Source organism: Pavona decussata, unplaced genomic scaffold (genome assembly GCF_977016875.1).
Source record: "Pavona decussata unplaced genomic scaffold, jaPavDecu1.1 SCAFFOLD_61, whole genome shotgun sequence".
Classification (NCBI taxonomy): domain Eukaryota; kingdom Metazoa; phylum Cnidaria; class Anthozoa; order Scleractinia; family Agariciidae; genus Pavona; species Pavona decussata.
In genome coordinates this window covers 4,415,269-4,434,149 of record NW_028145482.1, presented here as the reverse complement: position 1 = coordinate 4,434,149, position 18,881 = coordinate 4,415,269, and the positions used below count along the sequence as shown (strand labels likewise).

Below are 18,881 nucleotides of genomic sequence, written 5' to 3'. Positions count from 1 at the left end.
AGAATAAATGCAAAAGTAATATAAGGACACTAAACATTGTCAACAACCCAGCCTGTAATTAAGTCACAACTAACTTCCGTCCCAACCAATACGGTTCTCCATTTTCAAAGCTGTAGCTATGAAATAAATGACTTGGGTTTTTAATATAGTTTAAGTTGACAGCGGGAAGTTAAGCGTCCATAGAAGCCTGCAGTCTGCGCCAAGCATAGTCAGCAGTCTCAAGCACTTGCCAGTTGTCTTAACGACCTAACATGGTGCAGCTGGTCTTTCTACTCTCAACCCTTCCCTTTCCATAGACCCTTATCACTCGTTGGCCATGTTGAGTCTCGGGGGAATATAAAGCTTTGTTTTTGCACGGCAAGCCTCGGTCAGACGTGAATTCAGTGCGAGGCTTGCCGTGCAAAAACAATTTTTTTATTCTCCTGAGACTCAACATGGCCGCCGAGCAATAAGGGTCTATTGTTTCCCTTCCCTTAGGGTTTCCTGGTCAGTGTTAAGGAGTGCCTGGGGTGAAGTAGCTGTTTTGGTTTAGAGTGTGTTCACTACGGCCACATTGGAGGAGCGATACGTCAGAATGGTTTTCCTTTGGGAAATAAATTCCATTTTTATGAAAATATCTTTTATTGTTTGGCTCGTCCAACATGACCGCCGTGAACACACTCTATACTTGCTTCAACAAGAATGAAAAGTTTTCATCAAACCTACAAGAAGTTCAAAAGCGTTTGACCTAATTACCAACGCCATTTTCACTTACCTTCTCCGCGGCACAGTACTCGCATGTTTCCTCGTGATCTGATTCGCTGTCTCCAACTTCTTTCTGCTCGATGTTTCTCGCTGCTAATCCCACTGCAAACGTGCCTCCTCTCTTTGACCCTACAGCTCTATTGGTTCGCTCGTCGTCATCTGATGAGGATCCAGAGTAGTGGAGTTGAAGTGATCGTCGCTTGTCCCTGCGCTGTGAGCTGTAAGGAGCCCTGTCTTGAATAGCTTCACTCAGGGGCCGCGCCTCATGTCTTCTTGGCTCTTTGTTGCTTATGAATCCAACATCCGGGAGATCAGCTGGATCGTCCTCTCTTTTGTAACGACTCTTACGTCCTGAAACTTCAAATGCAATGCACATAGTTACAATTAAAGTAAAGCCTGGTTCCCACTTGTGCGATAAACACAAACATAAGCTTGCGACGTTCCCACATATGAAATAAGCACAAGAAAATAAGGCATACACAAGCGCAGTAACGTTGGAGGAACTCTGGAAAGTGATTCAAGATGGCGGAATCATCTTGCTTGTGCTTGTGCTTACCTCACGCCGGTTCCCACTTGTGAAATAAGCACAAGCATGAGGAATGGAAAAAGTTTCCTTTTCTTGCGCTTATGCTTATGCTTAACTCACGCTTATTTCATGCCGTTCCCACACAATTTTTCTTATGTTTATACTTGTGCTTATGCTTGTCCTTATCTCACAATTAGGAACCAGGCTTAAAGTAGTACAGGCAACAAAAAGGTCCAATTCAAGAAGCAAAAACATGCGTCAGTTGTTCCCTACAAACATGCACCACAAAGCTCTGTGATTGTTAGGTCTCTTTTCCAATAATCATCTTTTTGAACCACCCACAACGCTAATCTCCCATCAAGGGGATCCAGTCGTAACAGGTATTACCGGTTACGGCCCTTAACGACAGCTCTGACTATGCATACTCCACACTATATTTGGTCCATATAAGTGTGTCCCTTCCAGCCTACCTACTCAACCAACAACAGTAAATGATCTAGACTGTACTTACAAACTTTTCTCCCAGCCAAGCTTCCTGATTCATACTCCTTCAACAAGGATGCTTTTTGTGCTATGAGCTTGTGAATCTCATCATCTCTGCATAGCCACACGTGCTTGCCTCGTTCATGGCTGTGACCGCCATGTCTGTGAACATCTCGGTCTCTTGCACTGTGATCATGGCGACCACTGTGCAGTGACAGTTTTTCTTGCGAACTGGAAAGATGGCCGTTACTTGTAGGTCTACCTTTGGGCTTGCTCTTTGCTTCAACGACGTTTTTTGCGTGTACATCGCCACGTCTTTTATTTTCAAGATTATGGCCATCCTTGTGATCAGTTCCACTGGCAGCTGATTTAGCCGGCGCAGTGCGTTTTGTTTTTGACTGTTTTATTTCTGCTTTTTCTGTAGCTCTTTCTTTTTCCTTATGCAGTGTTGAAACAGCAGCGTTGGATTTCTTTTGCTTGGAGACTGATTCAGAAGAAATTGTTCTCTGCGGTTTTTGCCTTGTTAAAGAATCCAATGCCGCATCGCTGTCACTTTTCTGAACCTTTCTTTCTTCCCTTCTTTTTTGGCCAGTTTCTTCCTTATGAGAATGCAAATCAGCCTGAATGTCACTAGTTGGTCTTGGCTTTTTCTTGTCCTTTGTTGATGACACTGACTGGCCTCTCGGTAGTTCATTAGCGCCAGTAGGAAGTGAGGAAGCTGATGTAGATTTAACCTTTGCAGATTTTGTTGTGGCTTTCCTTTCTGAAGGTTCAGCCATCCTTGGACTGTCTTTGACACTTTTCCTTTGTTTCTCAGTCTTTTGCCTATCAGCTTTCTCTAAACTGCTATCTGCAGCTTTAAGTTTACTTTTTGCAGGTTTAGTTACATTGTCTATGGGCTTGGAAGGTGCCACATTTTTGGCCGCATTGTTTGCTGGGCCATCTTTAACACTTTTCTTTTCAACTTTCACTTGTTCAGTTTTAGATGCTGAATTGTTTGACGCTCGCCTGGCAGAACCAGGAACACTTTTTAATTCTTGAACAGATACATTTCTTGAATAATCCTTCACTTTTTTCTTCTCCTCTTCTCTGGGCTGGGTGATCTTCGTATTTAAGCCTTTACTTGGCATTTCCTTTTTCCGCGACTCAGCTTTCCGTCCTCTTTCGGCAGCCTTAGTCTGATCTGCCTCGCTTCTTAGAGTGTCCAAGAAAGATGTCTTGAGCTTATCAACCTCTGCACCTTCTGAATCAATCTTTGAGCTTGGTTTAGTTCTCTTTGTGCTTTTGTGTTTAGGCAGATCAAAATCCTCCACATCCCACTCAAGCTCATTCTCCTCATCATCAGGAACAAATTCTGGGGACTCTCCACTGTCTTGGTCACTATCAATATCACGTTCTTCTTTCCTAACACTCACTGTGTTACTGCGATCAGGACTTACAGCAGTTTGTTTTTCATTAAGTTTGACATTAACAGCATCCTTCTTAACTTCAGTTTCCTCCTCATCTTTTTGTTCATCATCCTGTGAATTCTCATCTGAGAGGATAGCACTGCTCACCTCAGCATGTGTAACAGGTGTCACGTCTGCCTCTGCCAATGTATCCAGTGCAGCTTCATGATCACTCTCCTTCTCCTTCTCCTCCTCTTTCTCCTTCTCCTCCTCGTCCTCCTCCTCCTCATCCTCCTCCTCCTCGTCCTCCTCCTCAGTGTATCGTTGCTGCTTTCGGACCTGCCCCTCTGCTTCCGCTGGTGAATCAGATTGTTCACTTTCATCTGAGTTTTGTACCTCGTGAGTAAAAGCCTTAGAGGAATGCTGTGTTGCTTGAAGATTCTCCATCTCTTCCTTGTTATTATCGATACCAACATCGTGTTCATTATTGCCACTGCCATCATTGTAATCAGGTTCTTTTTCCTCATCATCATCATTATCATGTTTGTCGTCGTCATCATTGTCAGGCTCTTGAACATCATCATTATCATGCTCCCCATCATCACCATTATCAATATCTTCGACAGGTGAATCAGGCACATAATCTTTAGTAGTCTCCCTAACATTTTCCACACCAGAGTTGCTGGCCTCCATTTCTTCGTCATCTTCTTCCTCACTATCAAGAGGTGGAGGTACCTCCTTTACTTCCCCCTCGCTGTCACTTTCACTCTCGGAGTCTCCAGACCGTTTTACACCTCTCCTTTTGCTAGGCACAGCAGTTCTCCTGGTGTTCAACTCCTCTGCGCTGCCAGTGTCAGGAGAGGTTGGCAGATCTTTACCGTCATCAGTGTTCTCAGCATTGTCATCACTATCTAAAGGTGGCGGTCTGTAAACATCATCATCGTCATCATCCTCTTCATCCTCATCGTCGCTGTGCAATGGAGGAGGGCCATTATTTACATCATCGTCACTGTTGCCTTCACTTGAATCTTGGTCGTCATATTGCATCTGTTCATTGGTATGTGCAACAACCTCTGTATCACTGCTTTCTGATATGGCATCACCTTCTTGAATGTCAATGAAACCAGCGCCCTTTGATGGTTCAAACATATCTAAAAAAAAAAAAACAGGAACACAACATGATATTTAATCTTACATATATCAAGCAGAAATTCTTGCTGAATAAATGTGAATATACTATGTACTGCGTACTATACTGTGAATAAAAAATGAGCACCTTTTCATTCCTTATGATCATGGCTTCAGGTCAAACAAGAACACAGTCCCAAATTAAATTTTACGCAATAGTGAGCAAAACGGTACCACAGGAACACAAATCAATAGCTTACATTAATTTTGAATGATTACAGTTAAGAATTACGTCTTCCGACTTAACAGTAAACATCACCTTGTACAAGTCGATAACTTTCAATTGAATGATCACACTTAAGGTTTCACCGACAGACACAAACCTTGGAACCACTTTGTATGATCACTCTTTAGGATTACCGTTGAAGACTTAACAGTAAACATCACCTTGTACAAGTCGATAACTTTCAATTGAATGATCACACTTAAGGTTTCACCGACAGACACTACCTTGGAACCACTTTGTATGGTCACACTTTAGGATTACATTTGCAGACTTACAGTCAACACCACCTTGTACAGGTCAATAACTTTCAATTGAATGATCACACTTTAGGATTTCATCTACAGACACTACCTTGGAACCACTTTGTATGGTCACACTTTAGGATTACATTTGCAGACTTACAGTCAACACCACCTTGTACAGGTCAATAACTTTCAATTGAATGATCACACTTTCGGATTTCATCCACAGACAAAAAATTTGGAACCACTTTGTATGGTCACACTTTAGGATTACATTTGCAGACTTACAGTCAACACCACCTTGTACAGGTCAATAACGTTCAATTGAATTATCACACTTTAGGATTTCATCTACATACACAAACCTTGGAACCACTTTGTATGGTCACTCTTTAGGATTACATTTGCAGACTTAACAGTAAATACCACCTTGTACAGGTAAACAGCTTTAGATTTGAATGGTCACATAAATTTTGGGATTTCATCCACAGACTCAAAATTTGGAACCACAACAAATTAATGAAACAGGGCTTTTGCTCTGCGGTAAAAGTGCCAGTTAAAAAAGAAACAGAATTTGTTTTTTCACATGATGAAAAATTGTTTGATGAAAATTGAGGCCACATGTCACAAAAGGAAGATGAATGCCTTCAAAAGAAAATAGAAGATACACAATATATAATTTTACGCTTACCAAAGTTTGAAAATGAATAATTTCCACAAGAGCAATAATATCTAGTGGCCACTGGCCTTCTTACCAATACTTGACTTAATAACAAAAAACTATCCATGGTTTACTTGCTACTTAGCCCTTTCTCTCTGAAGTTCCCGTCACTTAACCTCTTAGTTCATCTAGTGCATATGTTCTAAAAAAGGATGGAGACTCCAGTTCTCATGTAACAGGTTTGATATTGGCTGAATCATTCAGTTTACATGTATATTTGATCTGTCAGTCAATATCAGGCTTTTTCATGAATACATTTTGCTCTGAGATTTAAGAAACAGAAATTTGCTCCAACATTTATTTTAAACAATTTTCATAGCATGTACAGTAGGTTAAGCCTCTTTAAAGTGATCAAAACAGAGGGATGTTTCAACCAAAAATTGCAGAATGTAGATTATAATGGCTGTATTAAGCCAATATCTAGAGTTACCGGTACATGTATATTACTATCACTTTAAGAACGAATGTAAATTAACCACACAATTATTGAATAAAGGGTTTAAAATTACCTTAGCTAATTAAGAGAGATGAAAAATGCCAATATTTCAATCTACATTGTACTGTTATCATCTGCACAGGCAAGAATAAATTGATGGCAAATGATCCTCATCAAAGACAGTTTGAAACAGTGGGATGTCAACCCACATTTTCCCTGGATCAAGCTCAAAACACTCCATCTCAATCATCCCAAATTTTACTTTTGAGAGCTTTAATTTGTGAACCATTTTAAAGGTTAGTAAAAATTGACTGTCAGGAATTAATCCACACCAAAAATACAAAGGTATGTGAAAATTAATTACCCGTAAACCAAAGAAAAACAAAACAAAAAAAAGAAGATTTCCCCTTTGTTAAGATAATTATGACAAAAGTATACTGGACTACTTTTCTTGCTCAGTAAAGGGAACATAAGCCTAATATTGTGTTTGGAAGCATTTGTCACCTAGGTAAAAATGACCCCAGCTTTGTCCATTTGAAAACCAATATAGCACTGTCTCCCCTGAAGATTTTTGTTCTTAGGGATGGGGGGAGGGAGGGGTGGAGGCTATTCTTAGTTGGGAACTGGAAACTTTGAAGCCTGTTGGCCTCCCTATCAAGTAATGCACACCACACTTTTACATGAATAAATAAAGGCACCAGTATGATAAATGCGCATGACCGTGTGCCCCCCAAAATTCTGACTACAGCAGCCCTCAAACTGATAACTTCAAACCTTTTGGTACAAATGGACAATTATTATTTTTACATCATTCAGTGTGAAATGTAAGGAGACAAGGAGGGGGATACAAAATTATTGCCTGCGTCCAAAAAACATGGCACAGAGAAACATAGTTGACTTTTTGAAAATTATTGCAGACACTTCTATGGAGATCTACAAAAAGAGATCTCGAACAAGGGGTATTGTTATGATACTGCAATGTTACATGAATGTATTTCCAGCATTTACGATTTATTTTATTTGACTGAACACCAGATGTACATTTTGACCACCGACTCTGTAAGCTATGTTGGTTTACATCAATATTGAAATTATTGTAAAATTACTCGTTTGGTTCCTTAAAATTACACAAACCAAAATCTAAAAAGATGATAAAATAAAATTATTTCAAGTGTTACACAGTCTGAAACCAAAACATTTTTCAATACAATGTACACAAAAATTGTTATTAAATGAACTCAACATTCACCATCAATTGTGTTTTAGTGCATCAGTGAAGTTCTATTACCTTAGAAAAATACCATTTGCATACTATATACCCATATTAGTATTCCCAGGAAACAGTTTAACATCCAAAAGGCAAAATTGAGGGCTTAATTGCAATTAAGTTGACATTACCCAAGAATTAAAATACAAACACGCAAAAGTGAGTTGAATTTCCATAATGATTGTAAACAAATAATATCCCTGAATGTTTTGTCCATTCTGATGGCTTTCAATTTTTTTTTTATTTGTAAAGTTGTACAGTGTTCTTTCAAAGCCTTTTAGGTTAAATTCTAACAAGATGTACAGACTGTTTCCATATATTTAGCCCAAGTTCTGGGACAAAGTGTATTGAAATTCCAATCCATGCTGTTTGTTTTGAATGCAAAAGCAAGCTTATCACTTTGTTTGAGAAAAGTGATAGATTTAATCCAGCAGCAAGCTTGAAACAAAAGAAATGTTTCTCACCTATAACAAAAGGTTTCTGCTCTTCAGAAACAAGCCACATTTTTAACAAATAATCAACAGTCAGAAGAACAATAGCCAATAGTTTGGCTACATGAATACTTCACAACCCCAATATCGTACATGTACACACTTAAATCAGTGTAAAGTTGCTGCATAGTTCCCAGCATTTATTGAATTGTGTAACCCTTTCCTTCTTGATAGTTCCCAGGCAGTGCCTCTCAGTTCTAACCACAAGAAACTGACAAAACATAAAATGAAGGACAGACTATCTCAAAGACCAATCAGCATCAGCATATGACACTAAATGACATTTGTTTAAAAGCCAAATAGAAAATGAAAAAAGTCAAATTGACATGAAAAGTGGGAGCCGAAGAGCTCACCATAGCTGAACTTGTAAACCTTTGCATATAATTTCATGCTTTGAATCCAGTCCTAACATTTGACTGACTGCTGCTAGCTTTAGACAGTCATGTTTAAACAGATACGCATCATTCCAATTTGTAAGAAACACTTTGAATTAAAAGATGTGTTATATCTGCTGGTATTCACAGAACATGTGTGGAGTTGCTTAGCAACACACTGCATCTCAAGTCATCAAGGTAATATACTAGTAATAATCGTAGATTAGAGAGTGCATTTGATGTCACCAAACAAGCCCAAGCCAATCTTGATTCCAGGCTCTCTCTCTTTGTGATGTCATCCGCCCCTGCAAACAAATCTGCGGGGGATGCCACATGTGCGTCTCCTAGCATAGTGTACACCATTTTAGGAGTATCCCTATTAAAGCATTAAAGTGCGTCCCAAGATCCTTCAACCCATCCACGACAAGTCCCATAAAATCTCAACTCAAATCCGTATAATATAGGAAGCGTTCTTCCTACGTCGAACGCAATTAACACCATAAAACAGTGCTCATAGGTGAAGCTTGTTCTAGTTTAAATTTCTATCAGGAAATAAGAAAACGCTTATAAGACCACCAAGATGATTTTACACTGCAATCACTTATAAAGCTTCCAAGATAAACTGGAAAATTTTACCCAGCTGCAAAAATTTCTGTGACAAAATGCAAAGAAACATATTTTGCTAGGATTTAAAAATAAAGATGATATTTGTGTTTACCATATTTACTAATGAATAAATACCTCAGTGTATCTATTGAAAAAAGAAAAAAAACCACAACAAGCCACTTGATTACTCCAGAAATTAAGTCATCTTTACAGGTCTGAATTAAATGAATACCCACTCTCCCAATAAACGTGGACAGAGACTTCATTTGAGCTTGGATTCAAACAGATAGCATACATGTCAGTATCTCCAAGCTTCCAAAATTACAATACCATAAATGATCTAATAAACGCCGGGGGCGTTTATTGAATTTGTAGGGTCCGAGGGGGGCATTTAAAAGATAAGAGGCGTTTATTCTGATAACTGTAACATGGTAACCTAAATACGGTATTATAATAACCTAAATGACAGAGCTTTAGCAGACCATCAAGTCAAATGTGAAGTAATTCCAGGATGCTACAATGCTAGGACAAGCCAAAAGAAAATTGTTGGTATCCTAAGCACAGAGATCAAGAACATTAAAGAGTGCTATCCTTGCTTTGAACTGGAAATTGAGCAAGACACAACTCGCACACCGGTGTTAATTAAGTAACAACGCAAATAAATTGATTGATTGTATTGTACATCTGCTTCTAGTTTATGCGTGGTTTTCAGGGAAGGGGGACGTTTAATACAAACTTGTCAGCTTAGCGGGGCGTTAATTAGATAGGAGGCGTTCATAAGAGAGGGGGCGTTTATTAGATCATTTACGGTAACCAAAGAAAAGAAAAACATGTTTAAAAAGTAACTTAAAAAAAATTAAATACTACAAAATGTGGATTTCTCATGCTTGCCATCGCATGAAATTTTCTCCTGTGCTGAAAATGGGCTAATCACCTAAGGGCAAACTCATTTTCACTTTTTTATGATGCACATGTAAACAGTAAGAGAAAGAAAACTCATCCTGGAATGAGACACCTCCCTTCACTGTTGGACAAACTATGAAGCAGTACAAATTAAATTAGCTTTACCTGAGTACTCCATGACTAAATCTTTATCATCTGACGATAGATCCACCGGCACATCACTGTATGGTGGCTCTGTACTTGTTCCAGACAACACAACAGCCCTTCCAGGCTTACTCATGCCTCTTTTGTTTAACCCTTCTTTCTCCCCTGTAGCATGTTTTCCTGGAAAGATTCCAGAATGGGTATTAAAATCGCTAGAGCTATCTCTACAATTTATTAGTTCACAGTTTGTATTATTCCACAAGCACACGTTGGATATGAGATGATAGATAGCCAACAAGGCGCATTGTGCTGAGTTGGCTATATTCATCTCATATCCAACAAATGCGAGTGGAATAATTGTTTTATTAAAAACAATCAAGTAATATTGGTAGGCCTTGCTGCTTTCCTTTTCAAGAGCAACCAGAAAACAATTTATGGTCGCTACTTCTCGAGCATGGTATAATGGCTCATATACCATAGCCGCTAAGCCAATCAAAACCCTGGAATTGCATTTAACAATGATCCAGTTTTTAATAATTATTATTATTACTTTAAGTTATTAGCGCAGTCCTGTATATTCAGTATTGAATTTGGACTTACATGGTAAATAAATAAAATAAGTTAATAAAATTACCACTTTCTATAACATGCTCAAAAATGCGACTGGATAAGTTACCCAGGCGCCAGATTCACGAAAGCCCTCCTTAGTTAAGATGTATCTTATATATTGTTTCTTAACAACAGCCTGCTGTTATTTTAATGTCAAAAAAAAGGCAACAATGCTTAGGATACATCTGGAAGATTTTTCACAGAAGGAGTAGATCACAGTTGAATACATGATGGAAAACCTTGCCAGTAAAATAATACAAATTACTGTAGTTGTCTTCTCATTGACATGTGGTACTTAGTTTCTTGGATGTTTTAAAATATTGAAGCTCCATTCGCAGTTGTATAATGTAGCACAGTTGGCCACCCTTGGCTACCAAACAGTTGACATGGTGAGAATTTTCTCTCGGGTGAGTGATCACAGGTCCAGGCCAGTGACTGCTTTCTGAGGGTCATTCTCCTGGCTGGCGAGTGCTCTTGAAATTTAGTTTTCATCTCTGTACTTACAAAAGTTTCCAACCATATCTCAAAATATACTAATTTTACACCAGCAATTTGTAAGAAGTTGAAACCTCTTGGGTTCCTTTTCATGAAAAAAGAAATTCAAAAATGCCTTACGGAGCCCAGAAGCCAATTTGTAAATAAACCCTGTGTCTCCACCCCCCCCCCCCCCCCACATTATCATAATGAAGGAAAAGATGTTGAACAGGTTTATATTAAGCCTATTTATTAAATGGCTGGCTTCGCGAGCGGGCAAGATGAGTCAAATCCTGCACTGTGATTGGCTATCTGAGCGGGCAAGATTGACCTATCTTGTCCTCTCAAGATTACCCGTTGCCCGTCCACTTGGCAACAAAAGTTTAATCTCGAGCAACAATGCAATCTTTACTTCAATTTTCTCGTTGCTCTAGGGAGAAACGCCTACTAAAATGTTCCGTAAACTCTCAACATTTACCTAAAGGAAAGGAAAGGGAATGGAACCATCCTGGTGTAGTGAAAATTTTGTTTCAGTTGAATCGGTTAGTTGCTCTGGGTCTAGTAAGCTTATCTTAGATAGATTGACTTTCTAAAACTTATTGTCTCAAGTCAAGTACTAAATTGATTAGTTCTCTAGGTTTGCAATGACTATCTAAATCATAGGATAGTGAAAGTTGTGTTAAGTGTTTAGAGCAGTTCAGAAAAGTGTTTTTCTCAAGTTTGCCGAAGAAGCTCACGGTTTTAATTCAGCTGCGTCTTGCTCATTGTGAACAACAAAATCTTACAAAAAGTTTCACCCAGTTTTCTGATTTACCCGCTCTATTTTTCAACTAATGTTTACATATATTTTTAAAATGTATTGTTTGATTCAAGAATTATTGATTGGAGGCCGAAAACTGGATGAAAATGTTTGTTATTTACGCCATCGTGCAAAAATGGCGAGTTTGCTGGAACCTATTAAAATCTTCCCGCACTTGCAAAAATCTAAATTTTTCGTACTCAGTAATTGTATATTCCCTTTAAGCCATTATAAAGCTAGGATTCCCTGTTTTCCATGATTACATGTTAATCCAAAAGTACACTGAAAATAAATCTTACACCGGCCGGCTGCGAAGAATTCCTTTCCAAGCAGAACAGTTTCATGTTCTGTTTTGTTTTGGTTTTGGAATTTTAACTTGAAGGTAAAGCCTTATACTAAATCTTTTATTGGCCAAGCTTGTTCGGTCAAGATGGCTGGATATTGGCCTTGTTCTTTTTTTTTGCATTTTTATGGACCTCGACGAAAACATAAAAAAAAAAGAACTTGGCCAATATCCAGCCATCTTGACCTCACGTTTGGTCAATAACGCACCCTCAAGAATAATTCTTTGACCTAACAATAATTATTATTGTCGGGTCAATCTCACCATTCTTCCAAGTAGAGGAGGTTGTGCCGTACAGAAATGATAATATCATATGTTAATCACAATTTAAGACTGATAATAAAAATTTCACTTCTAAAACCAAAACAAAACACAAGACGCGGTGTTTCGTTTTAACCAAAAATGTAAATTTGTGGCTATTTTTAAAAGACAGGCACACAAGACAGTTTACAAAAGTTAACTTAGTGTAGGTTTTTATGATATCCCTAGACAACTGTTCGTACGTGAAATAGAAAGGTTTTATTGCTATAGTTTATTCATCGCTTTGGCACAAGGATTACTTCAAGTTTATGTTTTGACAAATATTGACATAACGAACGAAGCGGCTGGTTTTGAGAAATCGATTACGGTGTAAGCGCGTTGCCGGAAAATTTTTAATTTAAATTAACTGTTAACGCAAAATTACGTCTTGTTTTGTGCTTGTTTTTCTCCCTAAAAAACTGTCTTCTTAGAAGCCATAGCAAAAAAAATCTTTCATGAAAGAAATCACCACACACCTCACTTTATAAACGTACTTAGAATACTCTAAACCAGTATCAAAGATATGTATGCAAGCCTTCCGGCTTGTTCAACGCATGCAAGTACGTTTTTCCACTCAGGTCAAACCTTTTAATTCAAGTGAAAATAGACATTACTAAACCAAGTTATCGATGATATACCGGAAACTATAGTGGAAGACATTTTGATCTCCGTCTGGAGGCCTAAAGGTGTCTCCATCAAACAAGACAATTAATTTGGCTCGCTGTTTGAATCGAAAATCAGCGTGCCAAAGGGTGCGACGAGTCAAGCTAAGCTGAATTGATCGAGCAATCAGCAAAATTAAAGCAGTAAAGGACGTCTTTTCACGTATAGAATAGCTACCTAAAGAAAAAATAATGCCACCAAATAATCTATACCTTTCCTTTTCCCTTGTAAAGCCTCTCTTTTAGGATTCTTTTGCTCTGAAAATGTTAATTCGTGGCCGTCGGAATCCGCATCCGCCATTAGGAAATGAAGAAATGACAGCACTCGAACCAGGTCTCTCACTACCAAACCGCTGGAGAAGGACTGGAACTAGCACAATTTCCAAACCAACATGGCGGACGATAACAACGAAGTGGCTTCCCTCGTGTCTTTACTTTCGCAGCTCGAAAGCGCTTCCGATCACCCAGAATCGTACCTGAAACCTCCTTCTTCTCTGGAGAAGGATAATGTCATTGCAGTCAAGCAAATATTTGATTTCTGCAAGAAAGACGAACCAAATAGTAGTCGCTCTCTAGCAAGCACGTGTCCGTTACAAGAGCTCTTGGTGGAAGGTTTTGATGTGGAACAAATATGGCAAGAAATCGAACTGCAGAATACTTCTTTGTTGCATAACGGAAAAGTAGACGTTAAAAGTGTAAAACAAAACGCTGAAAAGCTTTCGCTTTTGTCAGCAAGGAGCAACGAAGTGGAAGGAAATGAGTCACAACGCTTAAAGAACAGTGAAGATAAAATCGTTGGAGAAAAATCCAATGGATTTTTAAGGAATGCAACGGGAAGTGAATCAGAAAGTGATAGTGTTGACAAGGAATCATGTCATGAAGATAATAGTGACGATGAAGCAGATGGTGATGATTATGACGATGCTGACGATGATGGTGGTGGTGATGAGAGTGATGACGATAATCTCGATAAAAGGAAAAGAAGTATTGCTAGTAAAGATAACAAGAAACAAAAGCCTTCAGCAAAAAAGTCTCAAGTGGATGATACTTTCTTTAGACTTTCAGACATGCTTCAGTTTTTAGACAAAGAGGACAGAAAATTTGAAAGAGAGCATAAAAAGAAGGGGCAAAAGGAAGATGATAATGATGATGATGACAGCGATGAGAGTGAAAGTGAACTTGTCGATTACTTTGTGGATATTGGCGGTGATAACAATGCAGATGATGATGATGATGAGGATGACGAGGACTGGAATAAAGCCGTTGGTGCAACAGAGTCACTTCTTGGAAGGTGTACATCTTAGCCTACGGATATTAGTATTTTACAGTCAATCCACATCACGCGTGACCGGTATTTTTGAAATTTGAATGGAGCTTTGAAATTTACATGTCAGCTTTGGACATCGCCAACAAGATTTCAGAGTTCCCCGTAGAAATTTCCCTAGTTTATTGACGGTGTAAAGCTATGAATTTTTCTTTACATTACAGTATTAAGTATTTCAAGAATAACAATAGTTTCCCAAGTATTTTGAATCTTTTTTTTCTGTTAATGCGTCTTTTTCGGAAAGATTTCAAGAGAAATGTTCAACATTCCATTCACATGTGGGACATTACAAAGAGAAATTTGAATATTCATTTCATTCTCTGAAATACTGGTCATGCGTGACATGAATTGACTGTAATAGAAGTAATTAGATCTGAGTCATTGTTAAAGTGCTAAAAGAAGCAAACAGCTGCCCCCCGTGAGTGCAGCCTATGTGATGCTGTAGTTAACAGGGCACTAATCCATTCTTTTAATTTATCCCTGACCTGTGCATATGAATAGGAAAAGTGCGTCGGCAAGAAAAGGCAAAAGGAAAGGAAAATCACCTGGACAAATGAAGTACGCTGACTTCTTTGATCCTCCTGATGGAGAACCAAGTGGAAATCAAGGAAGTGAAAATGAAAGCAAAGATGAAGATGAAAATGAAGACGATGAGGAGATATCAGCTGACGAAGAAGAAGATACAGAGGATGATCAAGCTGTTGCTAGCAGTGAGGCTGAAATGGACAGTGATGAAGAAAAAACAATTTCTAATTTCGAGAAGAAACAACAGAAGGTAATTAGGTGTACATAATGTACAGGGACTGCTGCCACATGGTTGGACAATATGTGATGTGTTGTGGGGAATGTCTTAAATTATTTTTTTCAATTCTTTAGGAAAAAATGGTATATGAATCAACACATTGAAGATTGAATTGATCCGTAATAAATAATTGAAATAAATTAAACCATGACCTTATACAGTAATTTCTAATGTCCCCCCCCCCCCCCCCCACTGCCTGTTGTTTTTGCCGTTCCATCCTCTTCTCTGACCATGATACAGTACATCCAGTAGATGGAATTATAAAAAATAATGATGATAATCAGCCCTTGGACATAACATTATACTGCCAATACAGAAAGGCTTCAAATTCAAGCTTATGTTTGTTACAAACATTTTTTTTTTTCATCAGTTTATAGATCTAGTTGAATACTGAATTTATATCAAAACTTAATATCTGGTATTTCTCTTTCAGCTGAAGAAGAAAATCGAGAAGCTTGAAAAGGTGAACTTAGCTCCCAAATCCTGGCAGATGTCTGGGGAGGCAGGTGGCAATGTAAGACCAATCAACAGTTTGCTGGAAGAAGATGTCAGCTTTGATCACACAACCACTGCTGGTAAGAATATTTTCTGATAGTACACGTAAGTATCGCGTTATTTGTTGTATGTTGGAGTTAGAATGTTTCAAGACTAAGTATTCAAGGCTGATAAAACATTACTTTAATAGAGTGTTTTCATTCACGTGACTACCAGCCATATTGGTTTACTGAAACAAAAGAAAGTATTTGCATAAAAATGTAGTTCAATTCCCCGAGGTTTAGTTTGGGACACCAACATGGCCGCCATTTCTTTGTTTTGGGACACCAACATGGCCGCCGTGACGTCATGTGAAAACACTCTATAGGCTAAGGGGGCTTTAGGTGACCAACAAATGTGATTTTTAGAAAATTGTTGAATGACACAGTCAAATCTTTATGGTATTGATTTTGCTGTTATTTTAAGATTTCCTTCAAGTTCTTGTTAGTGATTTGCAATTTAATTTGCCACAGCTCCGGACATAACAGAGGAAACTACTAAAGACCTGGAGGACATAGTGAAGCAAAGGATCAAAGATGAGGTAATTGATTACTGTTATCTTCAGGAAGTAAACGTCACTTAGGAGACTTTTGCAGTGGCCTCTTCAACTATTTTTCTTATTTACCTGGTAATGTTGAATTAGTATATTATGTAATCAAATGGTGACGAATGAAATTAGGAAATAATTTCATGCGCGCTTTGCCAAAATTCTAATAATTTCCCAAGCCTTCAGGAAGGTGAGGGAAATTATCAGAATTTTGACAAAACACAAGTGAAATTATTTCCTAATTTCACGAGTATACCATTTGGTTACCTTTTAATATCATGAGTGACAAATTATCCCCACAATCATGGCCGGTTCCATCTTGTTTACACACGCAGGCAAAAAATCACTTGAGTACTTTATCCAACTGCTCAGGACGAACTGTCTCAGGGTTTTTCTCAAGGCCATTTTCATCACACCAGTTCAGACTCAAAAACTCTCACCCAGTTAATTGTGCTCTTTCGCGTATTGAGGTTTTCTGCAGCATCTTTTAATGCCGTAGCTTCCTTTATCCGTAACATTTGTTGATGATTGTATTTTACATTAACAGGCGTGGGATGATGTGGAACGTAAAGTCAAGCCAGTTACAGAGCCATATGAGTACAAGAAAAAGATACCACTGGACCAAGAAAAAAGCAAATTAAGCCTCAGTCAGATCTATGAACAAGAGTACCTCAAACAAACACAGGTACAGTAAATTCTTGCTGTTGATCCTGGCAATTTGGCGGGGGGGGATACTTTGCAAAACTGCACAGAAAAAAAAAATTATTGTATTCTTTTGTAATGTGGCCATATATTGATGCTGGAAGAAGATTGCTGGTCTTGTTGTCCTTAACTGTTGGAGGCTCCCTCCCTTCCTCCCCAGATGATGTTGATGGTGGTTGAAACAAATTTACAACAGACACAATGATTGAAATCATAAGGGGAGAGGGGAGTGCAAGACTTTAAAGTCTAAAGACTAGTGACCACAGTTGTAGTCTGGCACTAAATATCTCTTTAAGACTTTCACTTCTTTCTCAAATTTCAATTTTCAATTATTGTACAACAAATGATGCCTTGGGGAAAGTACTCCTGGCGATCTTTTAGACGTTCTGGTTTTTTTCCTTGCACAGTACCTTCCTGTAACAGACATAAATTTGGTAAGTTCACCAGCATAAAATAAATATTTGAGGATGAACTCTTTTGACCGTATGTTGCAGGTAGAGGCTGAAGAGAAGGACAATGAAGAGCATGAAGAAATCAAGGAATTGATGACCAAATTATTCACCAAGCTTGATGCCTTGTCCAACTTTCATTTTACTCCAAAACCGGTAAGTGCTCTTCTCTGCGCCGAAACTCAGCGAGGAGTCACGTGGAATGTGCTCATTGACGTTGATAGTGTAGGCAAAACTCTTTTGTTGTGCTGCACCTTGCACTAAGTTCTTAGTAAACAAATCCCCCTCCAACTCTGCACAGGACAATGCGTGTATTTTTTTTAACGGTGAAATCACTTCTGGCAGCAGATCCAGTAGAGGTTTAATTAATAACTAAAGGCTTTATTATTTTCATTCAAGTTTTTGGAAAACAGCAGGTTGTGAAGGGTACTCGTTAATTCACAGCTCCTGTTTCCAAAGCGGTTAGTTCCTAGTTATCCGTAAAAATAACTCTACAGAACACGGAAAATGTTTAATATTATATCACTGACACGAAATCGTGTTTCATTTCAGCCCAAACCAGAGCTCAAAATTGTAAGCAATGTGCCTGTGATATCTGTTGAAGAAGTCGCCCCAGTAACTGTAAGCGACGCCATGATGTTGGCTCCCGAGGAAGTTCACGAGAAAAACAAAGAACAGAAAGGAACTACAGAACAAACGGACACCGATAGAAAGAGAGAACGACGAGCAAAGAAACGAAGGCAGCACGAGCGAGCTGTGGAAAAAGAAAAGAGGAGAAAACTCGTAGAAAAGCTTAACCCAGGACTTGGAAACAAGTATTCGAAAAAGGCAGCGCTACAGAAATTGGAAAAAGAGAGCAAAACTTCGAAAAACATGTCTTTGTTGAAAGATGAGGGAAATGGCAAAACCGTGAAATCATCTTCAGCTTTCTTCTCTCGTCTTCAAGACGAGGTCAGGGATCAAGTTAGAGCAAAGAAGGACACAAAGAAAAAGAGAGAGAAGTCCGCGGTAAAAGTGACTCAATTGAAACTCTGATGATTGAACTTATCACGATTTTGAACTTCTGAAATTGAGAATCGTGAGATATTCCAGGTAGTCATGCGGATTGTTTTCCTAGCGAGGGTTTCTATCTAAAACCAAATCGGGAGTTACCGCATAGAAAATGTCGGACGAATTTGCCACCACTGGCTGGTTTCATTTATGCACTAGCAGTTTACGAAAACATGTCGTCATAGCTACGATGTATCAGTCACTACAGGTATACGATAGTGCATTTGAGGTACATGTAAAGGCTCATGCTCTGGCGAGTGAAGACGTACGACATTCGGGAATTAAAAGAGATACAAAAGCAAGAACTTTCATTGCCTCCATTTCCCACTTCAGAAACTACTACGGGGAGACTGGTTCGAGTCAGGGATTATTGGATCGTTTGGTTGAGGAATGGAAATTGCAGCGATGAATAAGTGCTTTTCTCGGAGGTCAGTTGTATAGGAAATACTCTTTTGGGTGACAACTATTTAACAAGAGCTTCGTTTCTCCCCAGAAAATGGCTAAAAATGCACTTATTCGTCGGCGCGGTGTCCATACGTCTTCCCAA

The 18,881-nt window shown here is 38.7% G+C and overlaps 2 protein-coding genes across 3 annotated transcripts in view; one reads left to right on the top strand and one right to left on the bottom strand.

The window, feature by feature from the left end:
* Positions 1 to 13,264, bottom strand: part of LOC146479224 (uncharacterized) — a 29,761-nt gene extending 16,497 nt beyond the window's left edge. For both annotated transcript variants that reach the window (XM_085111458.1, XM_085111456.1), the window contains exons 1-4: positions 13,140 to 13,264; positions 9,761 to 9,919; positions 1,782 to 4,292; positions 755 to 1,101 (exon numbers count right to left, since the gene is read on the bottom strand). In XM_085111458.1, coding sequence (XP_084967584.1) covers positions 755 to 1,101; positions 1,782 to 4,292; positions 9,761 to 9,919; positions 13,140 to 13,227 — 3,105 coding nt within the window. In that variant the 5' untranslated portion in view covers positions 13,228 to 13,264. The remainder of the gene's footprint in view (positions 1 to 754; positions 1,102 to 1,781; positions 4,293 to 9,760; positions 9,920 to 13,139) is intronic.
* Positions 13,265 to 13,296: 32 nt separating this feature from the next.
* LOC146479223 (U3 small nucleolar ribonucleoprotein MPP10-like) lies at positions 13,297 to 18,454 on the top strand. Its single transcript, XM_085111459.1, has 7 exons — positions 13,297 to 14,217; positions 14,752 to 15,025; positions 15,486 to 15,627; positions 16,060 to 16,127; positions 16,681 to 16,818; positions 17,330 to 17,440; positions 17,837 to 18,454. The coding sequence occupies exons 1-7, from the start codon at positions 13,319 to 13,321 to the stop codon at positions 18,317 to 18,319; spliced, it is 2,115 nt and encodes a 704-aa protein (XP_084967585.1). The 5' UTR covers positions 13,297 to 13,318; the 3' UTR covers positions 18,320 to 18,454.
* Positions 18,455 to 18,881: the final 427 nt, after the last annotated feature.

Bases quoted from the DNA above. Each gene is read 5' to 3' on its own strand.
- LOC146479223 (XM_085111459.1), top strand. From the start codon at position 13,319: ATGGCGGACGATAACAACGAAGTGGCTTCCCTCGTGTCTTTACTTTCG. The intron at 15,026-15,485 runs GTAATTAGGTGT...TTTCTCTTTCAG, and splicing joins TCGAGAAGAAACAACAGAAG to CTGAAGAAGAAAATCGAGAA. The intron at 16,819-17,329 runs GTACAGTAAATT...CGTATGTTGCAG, and splicing joins AGTACCTCAAACAAACACAG to GTAGAGGCTGAAGAGAAGGA.